The following is a 23784-nucleotide window of genomic DNA, read 5'->3' as shown; positions in this document are numbered from 1 at the left end:
GCATATCAAGAGTGGCATTGTGAGAAAGTACAGAAGTTCAGCTTTATGGTGATATAGATATCATTGAGGCTCAAAATAAAAAGTTTTGCACATTTTGCAAAAGAAAACAGAGGAAGAAAATTCAGTTTTGAGGCACATTTTCAGGCCAGAAATTTACTTATTTAACAAAATATTGTAGACAAAATGAATGACCAATATGAAAGATTAACATTTACTCTATCTGATGGTGCTATAATATTTCATTTAACTTGAGATTAAAACAGGTAAATTCTTAGAGAAAGAAAATCTCACGAATCACGAGATTTTGCAAGGAGGAGGATTCAGCCACGAGATGATTTGGATGAATCTGGCCTTTTTGCTCATTAGCATAGGGACCTGCGGTCTGACTGTATCTTGACATGTTTTTCATATAAGGATGCATATTTGCATAATATGCAAATGAGGTATAAATTTTTGCACTTTTGATTAAAAACATTGAATTCAGTTATTTATCATGAATTTCCATTCAAATTAAATTGTTTTGGACATTTAATTTGTAATCTTTGGATTATTTCCCTTCTTTTTCTAATTTTTCATGGCTAATTTGCATAATATGCAAATTTCATAAATTTCCACTGCTTGGATTTCTTGGGACTTTTAGTATGTTGTTTAGGGGACCTTCCTGGAAAGCATTTCAGTGGAATATCTTGTGTTGCAATTAGTGGTGGGTTACCCCCCTATTCTGGCTAGATTGACTGGACTATAAGCAGTTGACTATTGAATTCTGTGCTTCCCATAGGCTTTGTACCGGGATCACCTGGTTCCAGTAAGCAATGGGTTAACCTGTCAACTACTGAATTCAGTAATTTCCATAGGCTTTGTACAGAGATCACCTGGTTCCAGTAGGCAATGGGTTAACCTGTTGACAACTGAATTCTGTGATTCCCATAGGCTTTGTATAGGGATCACTTTGTTCCAGTAGGCAATGGGTTAACCTTTTGACTACTGAATTCAGTGATTCCCATAGGTTTTGAACAGGGATCACCTGGTTCCAGTAGGCGATGGGTTAACCTTTTGAATACTGAATTCAGTGATTCCCATAGGTTTTGAACAGGGATCACCTGGTTCCAGTAGGCAATGGGTTAACCTTTTGACTACTGAATTCAGTGATTCCCATAGGTTTTGAACAGGGATCACCTGGTTCCAGTAGGCAATGGGTTAACCTTTTGACTACTGAATTCTGTAATTCCCATAGGCTTTGTATAGGGATCACTTCGTTCGAGTAGGCAATGGGTTAACCTTTTGACTACTGAATTCTGTAATTCCCATAGGCTTTGTATAGGGATCACTTCGATCCAGTAGGCAATGGGTTAACCTTTTGAATACTGAATTCAGTGATTCCCATATGTTTTGTATAGGGATCACTTCGTTCCAGTAGGCAATGGGTTAACCTTTTGACTACTGAATTCTGTAATTCCCATAGGCTTTGTATAGGGATCACTTCGTTCCAGTAGGCAATGGGTTAACCTTTTGACTACTGAATTCTGTAATTCCCATAAGCTTTGTATAGGGATCACTTCGTTCCAGTAGGCAATAGGTTAACCTTTTGAATACTGAATTCAGTGATTCCCATAGGTTTTGAACAGGGATCACCTGGTTCCAGTAGGCAATGGGTTAACCTGTTGACAACTAAATTCTGTGATTCCCATAGGCTTTGTACAGAATTCACCTGGTTCCAGTAGGCAATGAGTTAATATTTTGACTACTGAATTCTGTAATTCACATTGGCTTTGTATAGGGATCACCTAGTTCCTGTAGGCAATGGGTTAAGCTGTTGACTATTGAATTCTGTGATTCACATTGGCTTTGTACCGAGATCACCTGGTTCCAGAAGGCAATGGGCTAACTGATTGACTACTGAATTTCCATAGGCTTTGTACAGGGAACACCTAGTTCCAGTAGGCAATGGGTTAATCTGTTGACAACTGAATTCTCGGATTCACGTTGGCTTTATACAGTGACTAGTGAAAGGGTTGGAGTGAATCAAATATGAAAATACTGTCATAATGTTGAGTGATATATTAATTGCCTTTCATAAAACCTTAACTCCTTTGGTTGCTATTCAGAAACAAACTATTAGGCGAATATTTTACTAAATGATCTTAGCTGTCTATGCAAAACTGCATCTCTTCAAAATATTATTTGTTTTATACAACAAACATGAAGTGATAACAGATTTCTTCTGTATAAAAGTTTAATTTTCATTGTTCTTATTGAGTATTATTTTTTATGAGTACTCCGTCAATTGCTTTTGGAGCAGTGATCTTTCCTAAAAAATTAAGATGTGCTCTCCTGCAGTAATCAGTAATATTAGACAGACCTAAATATTTGCAAAGCAGTCCCCTGTTACCTGCTACAGATGTGATTAAACCAATTGGTTCACTATACCTGTATAAACTTTTGCTTTTCTTTTTCCTTATTTTTTAATGACTATATAGCCTTATATCTTATCTCCTTCTTCCATTTGGGGCCTATAACTCACAAGCTCTGCTTTCAACTTAGGCCCCTCCATTTTTCACTGATTTAAATTCTTATTGCGTATAATTTCTGTCTCAAGAACCATTTATTTCAACTCAAGATAATTATGTTATACTCATGTCAAGCATGTAAATGTCTGTATATGAATTATGGAAATAAACTAAACTGAAACTGAAACTGAAACTAAAAAAATTGATTTATCACTGTTCTTGTTATAAAGAGGAAGTTATTACTATCACTATTATTATTGTTGCTAATCATTCTCGTTATCTTTATATTACAGCAAAATGATGGCGTTGACCTTGTCATCGTGGAGGAGATTCTCCGCAATGCCATCATGGCCGCCACCTTTAACTTCTCGCTGCCCATGAGGGCGCTACCTAGAGATATCATAACTGCCACCAATGCCATCCATACGAACACAGCCAGACCAACATATCCTTCCATGGTATATAACTTACCCATCAAACAATGATTTTTTTTCTCTCTTCCTAAGGGGAGAAATTTTTGCTTTAGGAGTGCTGTACTTTCATAATATCAGTTAAAAGCTTGTCTGTTCAGTAATAACAGGACTCTGTTCCATAAAGTTTCTACTTTTGGTGTAGGGATGGGAATATCTTTTTCGATGTACCCTGATATCTTTTGGTTCTGAGAAATGTGATGTGTTTTCAATGTTTCAAAATAGTATAGGCCCAAATGTAATTCCTTGTGGTACACCCCAGTTTTTTTTTAATTTGAGATTCATCGTAATATTTTTATTGTCTTCATGGAAATTTTTCAGGGGAATCTAAGAACTTATCCAGGAGTCTGATTTGCTGGGAATCACTCGGTGTTTCACTGGTAATACGATTACTCTTCAGTGCTGGCAACATTCGTGAAACAGTCTTCTTGTTGACAAGAAGTTAAACAAGAAAAGATAGCGTTAAAAGCAGTCTTCTGATTTATGAATGAAATCAGATAAATACTTAGCCTACATGTAGGTTGGGGTCTATGGAAAATCATAGCATAATCAGCCAGGTTTCTAGTGGGTTTAACAGGATGATGATAAGTATTTTTTCCCTTTCATTTTCCTAGAGTAACAACACAAATCGAATGCCTCAAGCCGTATACCACACACCCATCGTACCTTCCAGTACCAACCACGTGTCATCTAAACCGCCTGCCCTGGCAGAAACGCGCCTCTTAGTCAAAGGTAAACAGGGCTCCTAATTAAATTGACATTACAGTGTAAAATCATTTGTGTGTTCACACTGGGGCATCGATCCATTTTTTGGATTGGGGGGCAAAATCATGAATTAACGTTCCAAAGGCGCTCGATCGTACAAAATACCCCCCCACACACACACACACATAGGCATATTATATATATGTATATTTGACTCATGAGATACAGACATGTATCTCACTAACAAATTAATGCGAGCGCGAATCGCGAGCTGAAATTTGTTAGTATACTGACCTTAAAACAGGAAGAGCGTACCTGTTTAGGACTGTTTGTATAGTAACTCATGAGGAGGATACATATCTCACTACACAGATAATGCGAGTGCTGAGAGCGAGCTGAAATTTCTTTATATTCTGACCTAAAAGCTTGATATTCTAAGCATTTTTGGTACCAATGATTAAGATTGGTATCTAAAAGAACAAATATCTCTCTAAAAGCTCGCATATTTCGATCTGAAAAAACGACAGATTAATGGACTTTTTTTTATAAAGAACAAGATATATATCCAACAAAATATTATTGCAAATCGAAGCAGGAGTTATTTTGAGGGTTAGAACTGAAAACGGGACATTCTATTCACCTATTTAATCATGAAAAGTATGGGTTTTTGCTACAGAAATGATGCGAGCGCGAAGCGTGAGCTGAAAATTTTTGTATTCCAATCTGAAAAGCGGACATTTTGAGCACGATTTGCAAATGAGAACGAGTTGTGTATCTCAATCTCGCTTGCTGAACATTACAATCTTATTTTATTTTTGCACAACTGGAATTATTGGGGGGGCAAAACGATATGTTTGCCCCCCCCAATATTTTCATTGGTGGGGCGATCGCCCCCCCTGCCCCCCCAGGATCGACGCCTCTGTGTTCACACTCTTACAGTAAGTTTGCCATTGTGTATAGTGGTGAAGTAGGAACGCAGTCTGAGCAAGGAAGGATGCTCACGGAGGGAGTGTCGTTATAGTTCAAGTGTCAGTACTACTTTGTTAGAAGGATATTGCTGAGTGAAATGATGATTATGATATATAGTGCTGTGAATAACAACCAGAAAGAGCTGAATGGGTGTTAGCTACTTCAAACAATGTCCAAAATGGACAGTCTGCGCTAAATAGAACCCTTCAAATCCTTTACATTTTCAAAATGTAAATGTGCCTTCAGAGCAACCGAAAGTAGTCAGGAGTTTGAAACCTACCTCGGAACCATACCTCAAGGGGAAAGGAAATAGATGCAAACTGGCGTCTGAAGTGCACCAAAAGCTTCAGCGTCTGGAATCCTCTGTTAAATGCCACTGTACATGACTGCATGATGACTAAATTGAAAGGCAACATGTGCGCTTGCTGAAAGTTTTGAAATCTGTTCACATATATGAATGGAAATCTATTATACATGTTCAACTCACATTTTGATACATTTTAATAATAATAATAATAATAATAGGTATTTATAAAGCGCCATCTATCTAGAAATATTTTAATCCGAGGCACGTTGTTATTATTACCCCGGCTTTAGCTCGAGCTGCCTCTCAGTGCTCATGCATAAAAGGAATTAATCCTGCCGGGTACCCATTTACCTAACCTGGGTTGAGTGCAGCACAATGTGGATAAATTTCTTGCTGAAGGAAATTACGCCATGGCTGGGATTTGAACCCACGACCCTCTGTTTCAAAGTCAGAGGACTAATCCACTGGGCCACAACGCTCCACAAGTGTCCAAATGTTTTGATCAGATTTGGAATGATGTACAGTAATTGGGCCTCCTTGAAAAGTCTGATAATGTCATTCAGGAACTGTTTTACCTAATTATTTATTTAGCTCACAGTAGGTAGTTCTTTTGAAGAATACACAAGCATGTAATCACCCTTTTCAGAGCAGACTACCTGTACAATGTAGAGACCAAAAGTCAAGGCCAGCGTTGGAGCAATATTCCAGAAATATGAATTCGTATAGAATTTTAACTTGGAACTTTAGGAACTAAAAGGAACCTTTTTACCATAATGGTGTATGTACACTATTTGACAGTGGTCACTTCTCTTGAACTAATTTTAACTCTTTGCTCGCTGAATTTATTTTGGGGGATAATAATGACAATTGTTTCCATGTTATTTTCTTTAATTCAAGATATCCATATTGCACCAATTGGTATTATTATTATTATTATATAGATGTTATCCAAGAACTACTGCCTTTTATTAGCTTATCTAATTTGAAGATAGGGGAGAAAACTAATTATTACAATAAGCCAGTTCACGGTTAGCTCATTATCAACTTTTCTCAAATGACCTTTGTGATTTTTCATTAGGATAAGCACTATCATTTTCAAATGTAGATGTTGCGTAAGCTTTACCGGTAGAGTATTCAAATTCTAAGAACAAAAGGCATTGTATAGACCAGGTGACTAAAATAGTACATCAGGGATAAAGTTTGGAATACGCAAAATTGCAACATCAGTGCGCAAAGGGTTAATTGCATCTTACAAAATAATATTAAGAATATATGCATGCAACATTGCACTTTCATGTAAATATAATAGTTGATGCAAGCCCATTACTTCTACATGTACTACGAGTATCATATGAAGCCAACTCAAGCATCGTGAACAAAACGCATCCAGGCTTTCCTATCGGGCATTAAAATGTTTGGTCAGATGACTTTAAGACTTGTCCTCCTAATAATGCTATTAATTTATTTCATGTTATTTCAAGCCCCCTCTAACATGTGCCTTGTAGTCAAAGGTGAGTCTACCAATGCAGTCATCAAAGCGGGCTATCTCTTCTCTTGAGAAATTTATTTATTTTGAACTTAAATGATTCATTGATTTTTAAATAGCAGATTAGTTTATTGTTTTATTTATTTTTATTGATTTATGCATTCATTTATTCATTCATTCATTCATACATTCATTCATTCATTCATTCATTCATACATTCATCCATTCATCCATTTTATTCATCCATCCATCCATCCGTCCATCCATCCGTCCATCCATCCATTCACTCACTCACTCACTCACTCACTCACTCACTCACTCACTCACTCACTCACTCACTCACTCACTCACTCACTCACTCACTCATTCACTCACTCACTCACTCACTCACTCACTCACTCACTCACTCACTCAGTCACTCACTCACTCACTCACTCACTCACTCACTCACTCACTCACTCACTCATTCACTCACTCACTCACTCACTCACTCACTCACTCACTCACTCACTCACTCACTCACTCACTCACTCACTCACTCACTCACTCACTCACTCACTCACTCACTCACTCACTCACTCACTCACTCACTCATTCACTCACTCACTCACTCACTCACTCACTCACTCATTCACTCACTCACTCACTCACTCACTCACTCACTCACTCACTCACTCACTCACTCATTCACTCACTCACTCACTCATTCACTCACTCACTCACTCACTCACTCACTCACTCACTCACTCACTCAGTCACTCACTCACTCACTCACTCACTCAGTCACTCACTCACTCACTCACTCACTCACTCACTCACTCACTCACTCACTCATTCACTCACTCACTCACTCACTCACTCACTCACTCACTCACTCACTCACTCACTCACTCACTCACTCACTCACTCACTCATTCATTCATCTATCTATTCTTTGATATTTTATTTTTCATTTGATATTTATTTTCTATTCTTATACTGATTATTTTATTGTCTACTAAGTTTATTATTTGATTTATTTAACAATTGATTGATCAAACCATAAATTAGTTTGTTTATTTGTTTGATATATCTATTACTTCATTTGAGTATTAGTTATTATTTATTTTTGGTTCACTTGCTTTTTAGTGATTCATTGGTTTTTTATCATTTTTTTGTCCAGTTATAGTTTATTTTGTTTCATTTATTAGTTGTTACTTGAATATCTAATTAATGATACTGTCCAACTTTTTGCTTAAGTCAGTATTAGTTTGTTTCCTTCAGACTGTCGCCATATCTTTTTTTCAACATTTCATCTTTCGTTCTGTATATTTATACACCTTTGCGTGCTCTGTCGCACATGTGTATGGCACACCGATGACACTTTTTAACCCATTCTCCGGAGAGAGACCTTTTCGCAGGTACTTGAAATTAGATTAGAAAGAAAAAAGTTGTACTGATAAATCGATGCCATGTCCAGTAAATCCCACAATGTACATGTGTGTATGAAAAAGTTGAAAACAAAAACTGGAGATTAAATAAACATATACATGTAGGTTTATACAGGATACCTCTGATTGCACTACTACCCTTTTTACACACGCTGAAATTTCCTTAACCCCGTACTATAGGTGGGGCTAAATTGCCATTTAGCCCCACCTATAGTACGGGGTTAAGCTTAGCCCACTTTCTTTTTACACAGCATTTTTGCAAAGTGGGCTAACCCCACCTTTAGTACGGGATTATTTGGCCCTGCAAAAAAGCAGGGTTATCCCAGCAATTGCGGTGCTAAGAGCGATAGTACGGGGTTAAGATCGCTAGTATAAAACGAAAGTGGGCTAAGCTTAACCCCGTACTATAGGTGGGGCTAAATGGGGCTAAATGGCAATTTAGCCTCACCTATAGTACGGGGTTAAGGAAATTTTAGCGTGTGTAAAAAGGTACGAGTGAATGAGCTACCACTAGTCCGGGGTTAGCGAGTTTCGTGTGTGAAAAGCAAGCATTCCTTATCCGGGGTTAGCAATAACAATTTGGCATGTGTGAAAAGGAAAAAAAATAGTACGGGGTTAAGGATAGTACGGGGTTAGCGATAGTCCGGGGCTAAGAAAATCCTGTGTAAAAAGGGTATACTTGTACATGTTATTATGCTACATGTATTGATAGAGAAAAAAAAGGATGAGGGAAATCCGGTTTCAGTTATTGTTTATATCATGCTGTGCACATCACATTAATTCCTTTTCACACTTCGATGAGTAGTTTCGTAATTTCGTGTTTTATTCTCATTGTGAGTGCAACATTTGATAATGACTTAGGCACTTGTAATGTACATTGTGTCATACATGTCGTACAGCTTGAAGGTTAAGTTAACCCTGCAGAGGAAAGTTGATTTGATTTAATAGAAAAAAAATTAAGAAGCATTACACTGAAAATTTCATCAAAATTGGATGTAAAATAAGAAAGCTATGACATTTTAAAGTTTCGCTTATTTTTCACAAAACTGTTATATGCACAACTCAGTGATATGCAAATGAGAGAATCGATGACGTCCCTCACTCACTATTTCTTTTGTTTTTTTATTGTTTGAATTGTACAATAATTCAATTATTACTGATTTGGCAATAAGGACCCCCTTGTTTGAACCACAGAAAATTGAAACAATGGCAATTCCACATGTTCAGGGAGGAATAAATGTTTGTCTCACATGACAATGAGGAGAAATTATAATAATTGATATTTAATGTAATGAAATACAAAAGAAATAGTGGATGATGTCATCGGTCTCCTCATTTGCATACTGACCAGGATGTGAATATAACTGTTTCGTGAAAGTAAGCAAAATTTAAAATGTAATAACTTTCTTATTTTTCAACCAATTTTGATGAAATCTTTTAGCATTATGATTGTTTGATTTTTCTCTTTTTATTCAAATTAACTTTTGGTTGGGGTGGACTTGTCCTTAAGTCGTCGCATTTATTACAGTATCCCATCTGTCAAAAATTTAGCAAGTAATTTCCCGGTGCTTTTTATTGCTTTATGCATACATGTATTAAAGTGATTGGTTAACATTGGTTTGACTTTTAAAAAATCTGAGCTAGAAGGTCGCACTTGTCACCTGTGTCTGTGATATGTTACAAAAATGAAGCCCAGAAAAAATTGCGTTCGAAAATAATTATTTAGTGCTTCAAAAATTGAAATATAAAGTGACCAAAAACACCATCTTAATTTCATCCCATAAACTTATGTGTACTATTTAGGCGTCTATTAGACACCTATTTACAAAATCGGGGTTTGCCTTGTAGTTTTAGCTTTTCATTCTCAATAATGGTTGTTTTCAGGGTTTATTAGTTCTAATACATGCACTTGTACACATGTTTCATCTTGGTTTGATAATTTTTTTAATGGGCTGCTCACAAAGTTAAACAATACCTTTAACACAAAGAGCAATATTTCTACCCCCCAAAAAAAAAGTACAGAAAAATAAAATTCATCACTAGTAAGAATCATGAAAGGTGTAAAATCATTAAAGGTCAAGTCCACCCCAGACAAATTTTGATTTGAATAAATAGAGAAAAATCAAGCTAGCACAATGCTGAAAATTTTATCAAAATCGGATGTAAAATAAGAAAGTTATGGCATTTTAAAGTTTAGCTTATTTTTTCACAAAACAGTGATATGCACCACTCAGTGACATGCAAATGAAGTGAGTCGATGATGTCACTCACTCACTATTTCCTTTGTTTTTTATTGTTTGAATTATACAATATTTCATATTTTACAGATTTGACAATAAGGACCAACTTGACTGAACCATATAGTATTAAACAATGCTAATTCCACATGTTCAGGAGGAATTAATTGTTTTTTCACTTGACGATGAGAAGAAAAATAGAATATTCCTTATTTCATATAATAAAATACAAAAGAAATAGTGAGTGGATGATGTCATCAGTCTCCTCATTTGCATACTGACCAGGATGTGCATATAACTATTATGTGAAATTAAGCGAAACTTCAAAATGTCCTAACTTTCGTATTTTCCATCCGATTTTGATGAAATTTTCAGTGTTATGCTCGTTGGATTTTTCTCTTCTTATTCAAATCAACTTTTTGTTTGGGTGGACTTGTCATTTAAAAAGAAATGTGAATTAAAACATGTGTGCTGTACTAAGGACTAGGGAATTTGAATGAACTTTGCTTCTTTTCCCATTCATGAAATTATGAAAAGTAATTAGATTTGGAATGACTGTATAAACTTGTAGCTGGCTGCAATATGGCATCCAATCTCACTTCAAAATTTAATTTCATTCACCAACTTGGAAATTACTCGCCAACGTAAGAGGGGTTTTTGTGTATACCCTATCACTTTATCTGACCGTATGGGGATTCAACAACATGCATAATACATTTGGTCTGTACACTCAATCCGTATTCCAGCGAGAATGGCTCTTAGATTCCTATCAGGCTTTGAAGTGGTTTTCTACTATACTGTACAGGTTGCTAAGTGGTTCTTACCTCTGTATATATTGTACTGTAGCTGGGTAGGCAGCCAAACTCAGTCATGACACTCCTCTCTCTTGCTGCAGTTATATTTTCCCTACAGCCGAAAACAGCCATTTTATGCATTTCTATATGAACAACCTGTTTTAACAACTTTCAAAACTGCAGTTTTCAGCTTGCTTAACAGCGACAGTAGGGGAAATGTAACTGCACCATAACTCTGCATTTTCCATACGCAGCTCTTTATGATATTCCATATATGTTTTAGAATGTGAGGCGATGTCGCATATATTTTATTCTCTGCAAGCATTCACGTGTATCACTCTTTTCTTGTGAGTTCTTTGCACTACATGTATTATCTGGGCCCCGTCTTAACAAAGAGTTGCGATTGATCCGATCAACCACAACTATGGAAAGCCAGCAATGTCAACATAAAAAATGCATGTTTATTCAAATTATTTTTTTTAGACATAATGTATATTCGTACATTTATTGTTTTCTTGACAATTCAGTCTGCTTCTCGTTGTTCACAAAGTACATTGTGCAAATTTTCTGAAGAAAAAATTATGACATTGATGGATTTCCATACAGTTGACGTTGATTGGATCAATCGTAACACTTTGTAAAATGTTGCCCTGTAATGACATTGTAATGGAAATGATACATAATGTCTTAGGAAAACATTTTTTGTTTTGTTTTGAGAAGGTAATGAAACCTGGGTCGTGTAACATTAGGCTTAGCAACTGATTGTTAGGCAGACCTATGATTTCTACGATTGATTGCATTGGCTATTATGTATGGTCAATTAGTCGATTTGACATTTTCCGAACCCAGAAATGTTTTTTCCGATGAAGTTTTTTTCTTGATTCATGTTCCTATGGGGTCCTAGAACAAATTCAGCTTGGTTGCCCAAACGGCAACTTTGGGCAATTTTGCTAATTTGCATAAATCCAAAATGGCCGCCACATGCTATCTTGAATACCAAAGTTTTGAACCCCTTGACCCAAAATGATGAGGAATAACTCCTTTTAGGGGTTTAGGGGCGTGTAGAATCCATTCCTATTATTATTTTTGCATTATAAGGTCATCTTCAGGTCAAATCCAAGATGGCCGCCAGATGCCATCTTGAAAAATTAAATTTGAACCCCTTGCCCCAGAATGATGAGTAATACCTTTGTTTCGGGGTTTAGGGGTGTGTAGAATCCATTTCTGCTATCTATTTTACAATATAATGTTATCTTCAAGTCAAATCCAAGATGGCCGCCATATGACGCCATCTTGAAATATTAACATTTGAACCCTTTGCCCCAGAATAATGAATATTAACTCTATTTGTGAGTCATTTGGTATGTTGATTCAATTTATGTTGTAATTTTGCATAAGGATAATCTTCAGATCAAATCCAAGATGGCCGCCAAACGCTATCTTGAAGAACTACTTATACTACTTGTAAGAGCTAATTTAAAGGGATTTCAGTAAGAATTTTCTTTTATTAATTCTCAAGTTTTAGGTCAAGGTGAAGTCCCATCTAAGATGTCAGATTTTGACATTAAGTGCTCACCTTAGAATGAATCCTCTTTAGGTTTTGGCTATGATCCATTTCGTGTGTATTTTTATTTGTTTTAATGTCCATCCATACTTTTGTACTGAATAGGCTTTTAGAGTCTTATTTGAATTTGGAACTGTTTTCTCCATATTTTTCCTATATCAATGTGTCCAATGATCGGTATGCATCAGTTCATTTTAAAAGACAATGGTGTAGCGCTAGGTCTTACATTTTCGAGAGTGGCTGCAAAACTCAGCTCTAGAGAGGCTAGAGAGTCTCTAGAGAAAATTTGTACAGGTGAAGGGGGATGGTGCTGAGACAGGTATAGATAGAGATGCTGCCCTAGCCTTCTTCCTACTAGGTCTTTGGTCTGTAAATTTAGCGTTCCGATTATTTTCTGACGTCTTGACCCCTGTACCTATTAGCTCTCCATAGAATGGCGACTATCATCTACATCTTCAGAAGTGTTAGTGTCTATGCCGACAAGTTTTATGTCACGTTTGCAGGTGTCTTTATAACGAAGGTGTGATCTACAAATGGGGTGAGGCCAAGCACACAGCCCACGTTATATTTGCGAATCCCCTTCTGGGAATCGCCAAGGTTTCATGCGGCGAACATGCCCCAACCATTTGAGGCGCCTTTGACTAAGGAGCGAGAATAAGCTGGGATTCGCCAATGTTTCATTTGGCGAACATGCCCCAACCACTTGAGGCGCCTTTGACTAACATGACTAGGGAACGAGAATAAGCTGGGGATGCAAGCATGTACGCTGAAGGGCATCTGTTTTTTTCCACTTGGTTTGCGTACGTTTTCCAGGACTTACTTTCGCACAAGAGCTTTGCCATGACTGTGGCAGACTTTCCTATCCTGATGCTTATCTCCTTGTCCAGTGAAAGGGAGCTAGAAGCAGATAGGTGATCTAATGTTGGTGAGGAGTCCACCACAACCAGACGAGTGCGTGCTGTTGATAGATATATCTGGAGGACAGTCAGTGTCTTGAGTCGATCAGGATTTCTGTTTCACAGGCTGATGGGTGATCCAAACTCCTTACATGCACATGGCAGGCGGCTGTATCACTCGGTCCTGTACTCCTGCTTCTTGAGAGGCAGTGGCTACATCGTTTCCGTATAAGATCTCACAAATGAGAACCATTCTGACCATTGTTTTGGCAGGTAGTCGGTCGATGTTGAATTCCCTATCTGCGTTGGTACAGATATAGAAGCCTTCTGTGCATTCGCCAAATGCATACTGGAGAAGCTTAGAGAAGAAGATCCCAAAGATTGTCAAGGCCAGGCGCAGCCTTGCTCCACGCCACTGCTCACAGGAACTGACTCAACTGAGGAAAGGTACAATTAAGGTGTTCCAGCAAACTGTACTCATGGAATGATACGACCAGGGAACGGTCTTGGGGGAACCTACCTATCAGGCATGGCAGGAGGCTAAATAGTGCGCTCCGAGTAAATGGCTCTTGTCAGGATAAAAAGTCCAATGATAGTTATAAAAAGGATGGTAAAAATACGGAGAAATTACTGGATCCTTTCACTACAAAAGTACGGTTGGACATAAACAAGCATTAAAACTCCCGAAATAGCTCATAGCCAAAACCTTAAATGTTTTATTCTAAACTGAGCGGTTAATGACGAAATATATTAACCATCTGACCATCGTAGACATGACTTGACCTCGAACTAAAAATGGAGCAATTATAAGAAATGAATCATTCTTACCTTTCGGAAATTCCCTTACATGATCTCCTACACATGATAGTATACCTCTTCAGGACAGCGTGTACGCTTTTAGGGAGAGTACTTCTTCAAGGTTCAATAGTCACGGAAAGTATTTTTTTTTAATATGGCGTTTAGCGGCCATTTTGAACATGTAATATTTGATCTGAAGATGATCTAATATTGCAAAATTTTTAACAGAAATAGAAGCAACATACCAAATAACTCGGGGAAAGGGGTATTATTCATGATTCTGGGACAAAGGGTTCAGAAGTTAATTTTCAAAATGGCATCTTCTGGCGGCCATCTTGGATTTGACCTGAAGAAGACATTATATTGCAAAATGTATAGTAGAAAAGGATTCTACACACCCCAAAACCCCTAAACAGAGGTATTACTCGTCATTCTGGGGCAAGAGGATCAAAAGTCAATTTTTCAAAATGGCATCTGGCGGCCATCTTGGATTTGACCTGAAGATGACCTTTCATTACAAAAATGATAACATAAATCGATTCTACACACCCCTAAACCCCTAAAAAGAGTCATTATTCATCATTTTGGGTCAAGGGGTTCAAAATTTAGATTTTCAAGATGGCATGTGGCGGCCATTTTGGATTTATGCAAATTAGCAAAATTGCCCAAGGTTGCCGTTTGGGCAACCAAGCTGAATTTGTTCTAGGACCCCATGGGAACACGAATCAAGAAAAAAACTTCATCGGAAAGGACATTTCTAGGTTGGTGTATTGAGCCTATGGGACTGTCAAATCGACTAAATCGTAAAACCATCCCCTTGATCATTTGCTAGTCTGCAGGCACAGACCCTGATTGGAACTTTGATCAACAAATGTGCCTCTATGCAAAGACTAGCACATACAAATCTTGCTGTTCGAGAGGGCCTTCAGTACACAAGGAATGAGTATGCTGCACATTCAGACCCTTAACTCGAGTGAAGGGTTTGCCCAGCAGACTAATCATTTGCTAAGCTTTATTAAGTGATGGAGTCTAGGAAATGCCTTGGGATGAGGTAGGATTCACCCATGGGGAGAGGCTAACATGTATCATTCAGAATTGTATTTGTAATATTATTTCAGTGCTCCCCCCCCCCTAGTATAACTGCCATAACCCTGCTATAACACTGCTGATATTGGACCCATTTCATAAGGAGTTGAACTATTGTTACTTTATCATTAATTGTGATTACCATGGTAACAGTAATCAGCAACCAATCAAAATTGAGCTTTCTGTGGTAGTTACAATGATGCCACATTTACAATAGTTTTAAATCTCTTTGAAACAGGCTCCTTTGTTTTATATAGGGGAGTAGTTTTCATTAAAAAAGTTTTTTTTTTCATTGGTTGCTGCATTGTATTAATGTAATTGAACCGATATATATGTTTCTTTTTTCTTTTTGTTTTTCAGTGATCAAAGCCAATGGTTTGTTGGTTCGGAGTGGAGGTAGCAGCAGCAGCGACCCATATTGCATTGCCATGCTAGATCAACCGCCTCAGAGATACAAGACAAACACCATCGTTAATACTACCAATCCATTCTGGGATGAACACTTCTTGTTGTAAGTAATGATGGTGGTGATGGTGGTGTTGATGGTGTTGATGATGATGGTGATGATAATGAGGATGGTGATGATGATGATGATGGTGATTGATGATGATGATGATTTTGAAGATGATAATGGTCATGACAACAATAACAGCAATGACAACAAGGATGATAATGGGGATGACAATAATTATGGTCATGATGATGACAATAATGATGATGATGATGATGATGGTGGTGGTAATCTTGAAATCTGGACCGTGATGATAGATGTAGGTAGTTGATACACCTTCCTTGATGAACACTTCTGGTAAGTTTCTATGAAGAGGAGGAGGATTAGGATGATGATGATGATGATGGTAATGATGGGGAGGAGGGTGCTGTTGCTGTTGATGAAGATGATGACGATGACAGTGATATTAGCAGTATTGATACTGTATATGATAGCTATATCAACAAATGGCTTCCATCATGTTTATATACTTTCAATCATTAACGTGGCGAACCTAGGCTAGAGATGCATTTCCAAAATCTCTCCTTTTCTTATTTTTCACAGTCAACTAAATAATAACTCAAGGGAACTGCGCTTTGAAGTATGGGACAAGGGAAGCGAAAAAGGAAGTGATGGTAAGATTCAGTGATAATTTCATGTTAACATTATTCAGTGCTCATATGAATAAAAATCAGTCTGTATTTATTTATTTATTATTTATTCGGCACTTCAAACATATTTAAGATTTACAAAGCAATATCAAACATTACATAAAATGACATAAAAATTATACAGGTACGTGCAATATTTGATAGCAGTTTGCCCAGTGCATCAGTTGGTGGCCAGGAAGAGGAGAGCAAACTTAATCACTGTGACCTAATGGTACCTCCGCCCAAGCAACCGATGCACTGGAAATACTGGTAAAATTTGCATGAAAATAATCGAATCAGAAAATGAATAGGGATTATCAAATTGAAAATGATTGCACTAAATGTAAATGTAGATGTCCGATTTCAACTAAATGTTATTTTCTAAGGGGTCTAAGGATAAGGTAATCAGTGTATAGGTAAATAAATGTAGAACTGAAATTTAGGAATATATCATAATAACCAAAATGAAGGTAATTATTAATGCATATACATTTATAACATCTTTATATTGGAACTGAAAGTTGATAATTATGGCACTAAAAATACTGAAAATTAAAGGATGAATATACTGTGATAATGTAATGAAAGAACTTTACTGTATAAAGAGTAATGAAGAACTTTACTGTATAAAGAGTAATGAAGAACTTTACTGTATAAAGAGTAATGAAGAACTTTACTGTATAAAGAGTAATGAAGAACTTTACTGTATAAAGAGTAATGAAGAACTTTACTGTATAAAGAGTAATGAAGAACTTTACTGTATAAAGAGTAATGAAGAACTTTACTGTATAAAGAGTAATGAAGAACTTTACTGTATAAAGAGTAATGAAGAACTTTACTGTATAAAGAGTAATGAAGAACTTTACTGTATAAAGAGTAATGAAGAACTTTACTGTATAAAGAGTAATGAAGAACTTTACTGTATAAAGAGTAATGAAGAACTTTACTGTATAAAGAGTAATGAAGAACTTTACTGTATAAAGAGTAATGAAGAACTTTACTGTATAAAGAGTAATGAAGAACTTTACTGTATAAAGAGTAATGAAGAACTTTACTGTATAAAGAGTAATAACATAATATAAACACATAAAAACAGTTATGTTCTTTTTTAATGAGCCTACTTTTACACTTGCAGGTTAATTACATTTCTTCTTAAAAGCCGTCACAGTGAATTAGAATGAATAAATTCAGATGATACATCACTGAACAAGGAATCCCAAATACAGAAGAATCAGGATTAATCTGTAGTACTCATAGTGAGATCCCTGGAAAATTGTAATGTTCAGTGGTTTATAATGAATCTCTCCCTCTCTAGATTTGTTCTTTGGTGAGGCTCAGGTGCCGGTGGATACTCTGGAGCACATGCGAGGTAGCAGACATATTTTACCACTGAGTGGAGTTACGGGAGATGGTGAGACTGTCAAAGGGTCTCTAACTGTATGGGTAAGTGAGATAACAGACTCTATCTAGTGTTCTTTGTAAGTCTATGGTTGATCTTACCACTGAGTGGAGTACGGGGGATGGAGAGACCGTCAAAGGGTCTCTTACTGTATGGGTAAATGGGATAACAGACTCTATCTAGCGTTCTTTGTAAGTCTGTGGTTGATAAGTCATATCGTACCATTGAGTGGAGTAACGTGGGATGGAGAGAGTCCGTCAAAGGGTCTCTTAACGTATGGGTAAGCGGGATAACAGACTCTATCTAGTGTTCTTTGTAAGTCTATGGTTGATAAGTCATATCTTACCATTGAGAGGAGTAACGTGAGATGGAGAGAGTCCGTCAAAGGGTCTCTTACTGTAAAGTGGGATAACAGACTCTATCGAGTATTAATTTGAAGGTCTGAGTGGAGTAACGTGGGATGGAGAGCTAACTTGCTCTGTAATTTGTTGTCTGATGTGGTGCAAGAAAGTGTGCTGTTCGGCGCGTTCTTTGACCAACACGACAAATTCTTAAATCTGTCTATGCTTTTTTTTTGGGTGTTTTTGTCTAGTTCCTATTCATGGAGTCGGCAGAGCAGAATACCGAGATCAAACCAAGACAGCCTGTCTCACCCACCAAGCGAGTAGAGACGTCAAGAAGCATCGCCCCAGACGGTACAGTCATCACCATGGTAACAACGACAACAGCCAAGCCCAAGCCTGGGGAAAGGAGATCTGGATCTAACGGTAAGAGAAAGATTGTGCTGTGGACTGTTTTTTAAGGTTGTTTCTAAGGGGGTGGTTGCAATTTGCAGTCGATTGCATATTCTTCTAGCTAAATTGCAATTGATGTATTAATTGTAACTAGCAAACTTGATTTTTCTCCTGTGGTTAAATTGCAATTGATGTATCAATTGTAACTAGCAAACTTGATTTTTTCCTTCTGTGTCTAATTTGCAATTGATGTATCAATTGTAACTAACAAACTTGATTTTTTCTTCTGTGGCTCATTTGCAATTGATGTATCAATTGTAACTGTAGCAAATTGACTTTTTCTTCTGTGTCTCATTTGCAATTAATGTATCAATTGTTACTAGCAAAATTTACTTTTCTTTCCGTAGGCTTCATTCTTTCTGAAAATCTATATTTGTTGAAGCACCAATGAGGTTTGTTACGACAGGAGCATTCCTTCCGGCCCCTCAAAGACCAGAGGTATACCCTCGTGTTGAGGACCGGCAGACTGGTCTCATCAGTTATTTAGTCACACCCTCCACTATTTTAACTACCTTAACCCATCTAAGTCTCCGTTATTTTTCATCTATCTCAATAGAAGCACCAATGAGGGTTGTCACGACGGCAGCATCCCTTCCGACCCCCCAGAGACCGGGGGTATATCCCGACGGTGAGGGCGGGATGGACAGGTCTCATCATTCTACCGGTACTCAATCTTTGGATGTACCAAGGCAGAGAACATCTTCAGGTAATGACCTTTGACATTTGATATTTCCATCCTCTGTGTCGTAAAGTTTGCTGGAGTTATATGGAACTGTTAATGAGTTAAAGGGATGGTCCGGGCTGAAAATATTTATTGCTCAATGAATAGAGTAGATTTCACTGAGCAAAATGCCGAAAATTTCTTCAAAATCGGATAACAAATAACAAAGTTATTGAATTTTTAAAGTTTAGCAATATTTTGTGAAAACAGTCGTCATGAATATTCATTAGGTGGGCTAATGATGTCACATCCCCACTTGTTCTTTTGTATTTTATTATATGAAATTAGGTTTATTCAAATTTTTCCTCCAAGAACTAGAAAAATTGGATTGACAACTGAATTAGCGCATTAGATATTTATTGCTGCAACTTATTTCATTATAAGGGAGACATTATTCACACAAGTATGAAATAATTAAACTACAGGCTGTCCGTAGTGAATCCACAACTTTCGACTAAAGTTTGCAGGCTGTATCCTTTATTGAACATGTGATTGAGCTAAAAAAATTTGGTTAAAATCGTCTACTTTTTGGCTATCTTTGCATCATGCATTACTGCAGGGGACCTCATTTAAAGTGCATGTTAGAAATTTTCCCAACTGAAAATGATTTACAAGTCTTCGTCATGAATAAGAAAGTCATTAATGGTAGCATTATTTTTGCAGTCCAAAGCGGGAGATATGAAAAAAAAACATGGACAACATTTTTAGCAAAATGTGAATTTTATTCTTAGGTTTAATTAATTGCCTTAAAAAAACAACAAAGGTTACAAAAAAAACAATTCAAATGATTTTCTGACTTTATTAATGTGTCAATCTAATACTGGTATGGGTGCATCTTCGTACATCTCATAACCTATTAATTTGTTTGCCGTGTTTCGTATCATTTCATCTAATATATCGTCTAACTTTCATAATAATGTTTCCATTTGCATCATGGAATAACAGCTACTCAAACTCCCGGTCCAAGCATTATAATCAGAGGTTTGTTTGGATGTTCAGCAAGACACTTTTCATGTCTCTTTTTTTTTCCATCATCTCGATAATTCACCGTTAATCCTGGCTCACACCTTTGCGTTTTAAGCTAGGTGTTGCCGCGTTAGCCGAAAAACAGTCATACGCAGCCTAACGTAACGTCCTGTGCAGCAAAATGTTTGGTTGCAGTCACAACTTTACCCACGAGCTCGTCGGAGCTGGTAGAAACTTGCACACAGTAAAGCAAGGTGATGCAAGCTGAAGCGGGGTAAGACGAGGTAAATCGCAAGCCACTCACTGTTGCTTGTTTTGGTACATCCTTGGTGGCAGTTGCTGGCTACCAATTATTATTGCTCCTTGTCTTTTCACTTGTGAATTTGGGTTGCATTCAGTTGTGGATGTTTTAAAAAAAGCGTCAATCTACCGTTTGTCTTTATACTGAGCTAGAACGCAAGGCGTCTGCGTTAGATCAGGCGTTGACTGTGTAAAATAGCTCATTTCATCGCATTGCGTTGTGTCTGACTGCCATTATCTGTGTTTGGGCAATACGTTGCTGACCGCAAACCCAAGACGCAAAGGTGTGAGCCAGGCTTTAGCTTTTTTGTATAGTTATGATATTGCACTATTAGTTTTCACATATTTGCAGGCACCTTTCCATTGGTATGGTGTGGTCAGTCAATTTTGTTTCTGAAGATACAAGATTTTAATCAGATGATCTTTGTATGGTTTGCATGGTGGAGTTTATAACGTGGAGAAGGTTTACGGTTCACCATGTGTAATATGAAGAATGTGTAATATGACTCCTGAAGACGGACAGTCAACCTGCCCGAAACGTCGAGTAACCTCTCTTCACTTCATCCTGCAACTACTCAAACCATCGCTACTCAAGCCATATTCAGCTCATCTCATCTGGTTTACAGTCCTTTTCAGGACTTCATTTCAAGAAAGAATACTTCTAATTTCCTCTTTTCATCCTATCTCGTCTTTCAATTTCAATCTTTCTGCCTGTATTTCCTTCCCTTCTTCATATTACACATGGTGAACCGTAAACCTTCTCCGCGTTAAGATTTTAATCATCGCGAAGCTGAAGCTTTGTGATAAAAATGTATGATTTATAGGGCGTCTCATACATGTATGTGAACTGAGATTATCAAGGTGCACATGGGGTGGGGGGGGGAATAATGAACAACAAGGTAATTATTGATACAGATTTTAAAACTTGTGTTTTCAATTTGGTTTGAAAAAAATTCAACCGAGTTGCTGTCCCAAAATTTCTGAGAAAAGGGAATTCTCTAAGAGTTTTTTTATGTAATGAGGTCTAAAGCAAAATGATCTTTCATTGGGGCTCTTTGAGGAAGTTCTTGTTAAAAAAAATAAAATTCTTGACCTGATCTTGCTACATTTAGTTCTATATCGTGGAGTGGATTAGAGTGCTTAACTCAACCAAGTTTGTATCTCCCACATTCATGAAGTACTGCTAGTTAACTGAAATAGGTGTTATTTAGGGGACAGAGAGTTTACATTTTCTTTTTGAAAGCTTGAGATGTCAAGCTACCACGCTCATAGCAGTTGAAAGTGGGAATCTCGTACAATCTTCTGAAGCATTCCATTAGCAGGTTTTCTTCTATTTCAAGCACGTATTTACCATCGAGATATTACATGTTCACTGACTAATAAGTTGTTCACAAGCGCTAGGCATCTTCTTTCTGCACGTCTCTGATCTAGACTTGTCATTTTACATTGTATCTGATGGGTGATGCTTAGTGACGATCTTTAGATGCTTTCTTGTGCTATGTATTATGTTTTTCAGCTACCTTTATTCTGTAAATGTTGCACGACTCTAATTAGCCAGTATGTCGTGGAAGTTGAAGATTCAAACCTTAGATATAGTAGATTTGTCATGGTTTAGGAGATGAATTTAGGTCCATGAAGTTTGGATTGTCAGAGTCAAATTCGATGACTGAAATAATTTTTAGGAAGTAACTTCTTTAGGTTGCTGTGACAAGGTAAGAAAGAATGTATAGGTCTCACGGTATACCATGTATTCTTTTGTTGGCATGTGTGTTGGTTCTGAAAAGGACCACCCAAACTCAACGTTTCAGCAAGTGTATATGTCGTCTGTAGGAGAATGAGCAAATTCAACAAGAACATGACAAGAACATTGAATTTGGGTGGTCCCTTTTCAGGAACGACACATGCTCACAAAAGAGTACATGGTGTACCGTTAAAACCTCTACAATTTTTAGGAAATCATGAAAAAATTGAAAACAAAGTATGAAGATGAAAATTCATATTTTATTGTTCAATGTAGAAATAGAAATACTCCAAAATTTTATTTACTACAATTGATCTTGGGCCCCGCAGCCATTGTACAGCGTCAGATCAACGAGGCTCATACCCTTGAATCATTGAACACCAAATGGGGTAGCAGCAACTACCATCTTTTAATGTCTTTTAGGTCTGACGCGGCCGGGGCCTGAACTACCAGCCTCCCGGTTGTGAGGCATGATGCTCTACCAACTGAGCTAACACACCGGTTGACTCAAAATCACCTTTCCTCCGAAGTAAATAGTAAACTCTTCTGGGTGGAAGAAAGTTAATGGATTTGGGAGGAAGAATATCTAATCCAAAGAAAAAGGAAGTGAGCTCATAGAAAGGTTGGGCTGCGAAGAAACTGTTATTGAAGTGGTAAAGAGAAATGGTTTGAGATGGATGGGTCATGTTTTGAGGAGGGGAAGATGATGAACCTGTGAAAAAAGGGCACGTGATCTGGAAGTGGATGGTGTAAAATAATTAGACCAAGTGGATATACACTGAAGTGATAAAGGTGTGGGCATTTATAGGTATTTTGTTAAAAGCTGGTAGAAGGTTGACAATGAGAATAAAAGACAAGATTTATCAGTTAAAAGTTGGCGAGCGTCGCGGTCAAAAAATTTTGCGCAGCAGAAATATTGTGCGATCGTTGAGGGGGGACCTCCGAGGCCCCCCCACCCTACTAGTGGTCGTATCATTGCAATTAATGGAGAATGGTGTTCTCACTGATCACACTAGTGCAGTAAACAGACACCCTAGCCTTGGTTGTTGTTTAGCACTTTCTGTCTACTTTTAGCATTGTTTTGATCTGTATGATTTTGTATTAATTGTCGGCATTTCTTAGGCGTGTAATGTTTTATAAAATATGATGCAAGGCTCCATCTTTTGTATTGCAGCACGCTTAAAGTGTACATGTACATGTAAATGCACATGTTCTTTTTCTTTTTCATTCATAATTATTGTTATGTAATCTATAATACTGATATTTTAAAATTATTACTCTTTTTTTCATTTTCATTTTTTGGGGGTTAAATTTTACTTTTTCTCCCCCCATCCTTTTCAGAATTTCCCCCCTTTTTGTATTAATTTTTTTTTTTTGGTTTAAGTGATGTATTTATAACTAGTATAACTTCAATACTTGGTTTTAATTGAAACCTTTAATTTATCGACGATGGGATTTTTATAAAATTTTTTAA

General features: G+C 37.2%; 1 protein-coding gene across 1 annotated transcript in view; it reads left to right on the top strand.

Moving 5' to 3' along the window:
* Positions 1 to 23784, top strand: part of LOC129266535 (phospholipid transfer protein C2CD2L-like) — a 45616-nt gene that overhangs the window by 5863 nt on the left and 15969 nt on the right. The window contains exons 3-10 of the mRNA XM_064104209.1: positions 2801 to 2965; positions 3592 to 3709; positions 6440 to 6469; positions 15610 to 15760; positions 16304 to 16374; positions 17705 to 17832; positions 18381 to 18555; positions 19139 to 19288. Of these exons, the coding sequence (XP_063960279.1) occupies positions 2801 to 2965; positions 3592 to 3709; positions 6440 to 6469; positions 15610 to 15760; positions 16304 to 16374; positions 17705 to 17832; positions 18381 to 18555; positions 19139 to 19288 (988 nt within the window). The remainder of the gene's footprint in view (positions 1 to 2800; positions 2966 to 3591; positions 3710 to 6439; positions 6470 to 15609; positions 15761 to 16303; positions 16375 to 17704; positions 17833 to 18380; positions 18556 to 19138; positions 19289 to 23784) is intronic.

Source organism: Lytechinus pictus, chromosome 8 (genome assembly GCF_037042905.1).
Source record: "Lytechinus pictus isolate F3 Inbred chromosome 8, Lp3.0, whole genome shotgun sequence".
NCBI lineage: Eukaryota > Metazoa > Echinodermata > Echinoidea > Temnopleuroida > Toxopneustidae > Lytechinus > Lytechinus pictus.
This window is presented reverse-complemented; position numbering and strand designations above follow the sequence as displayed.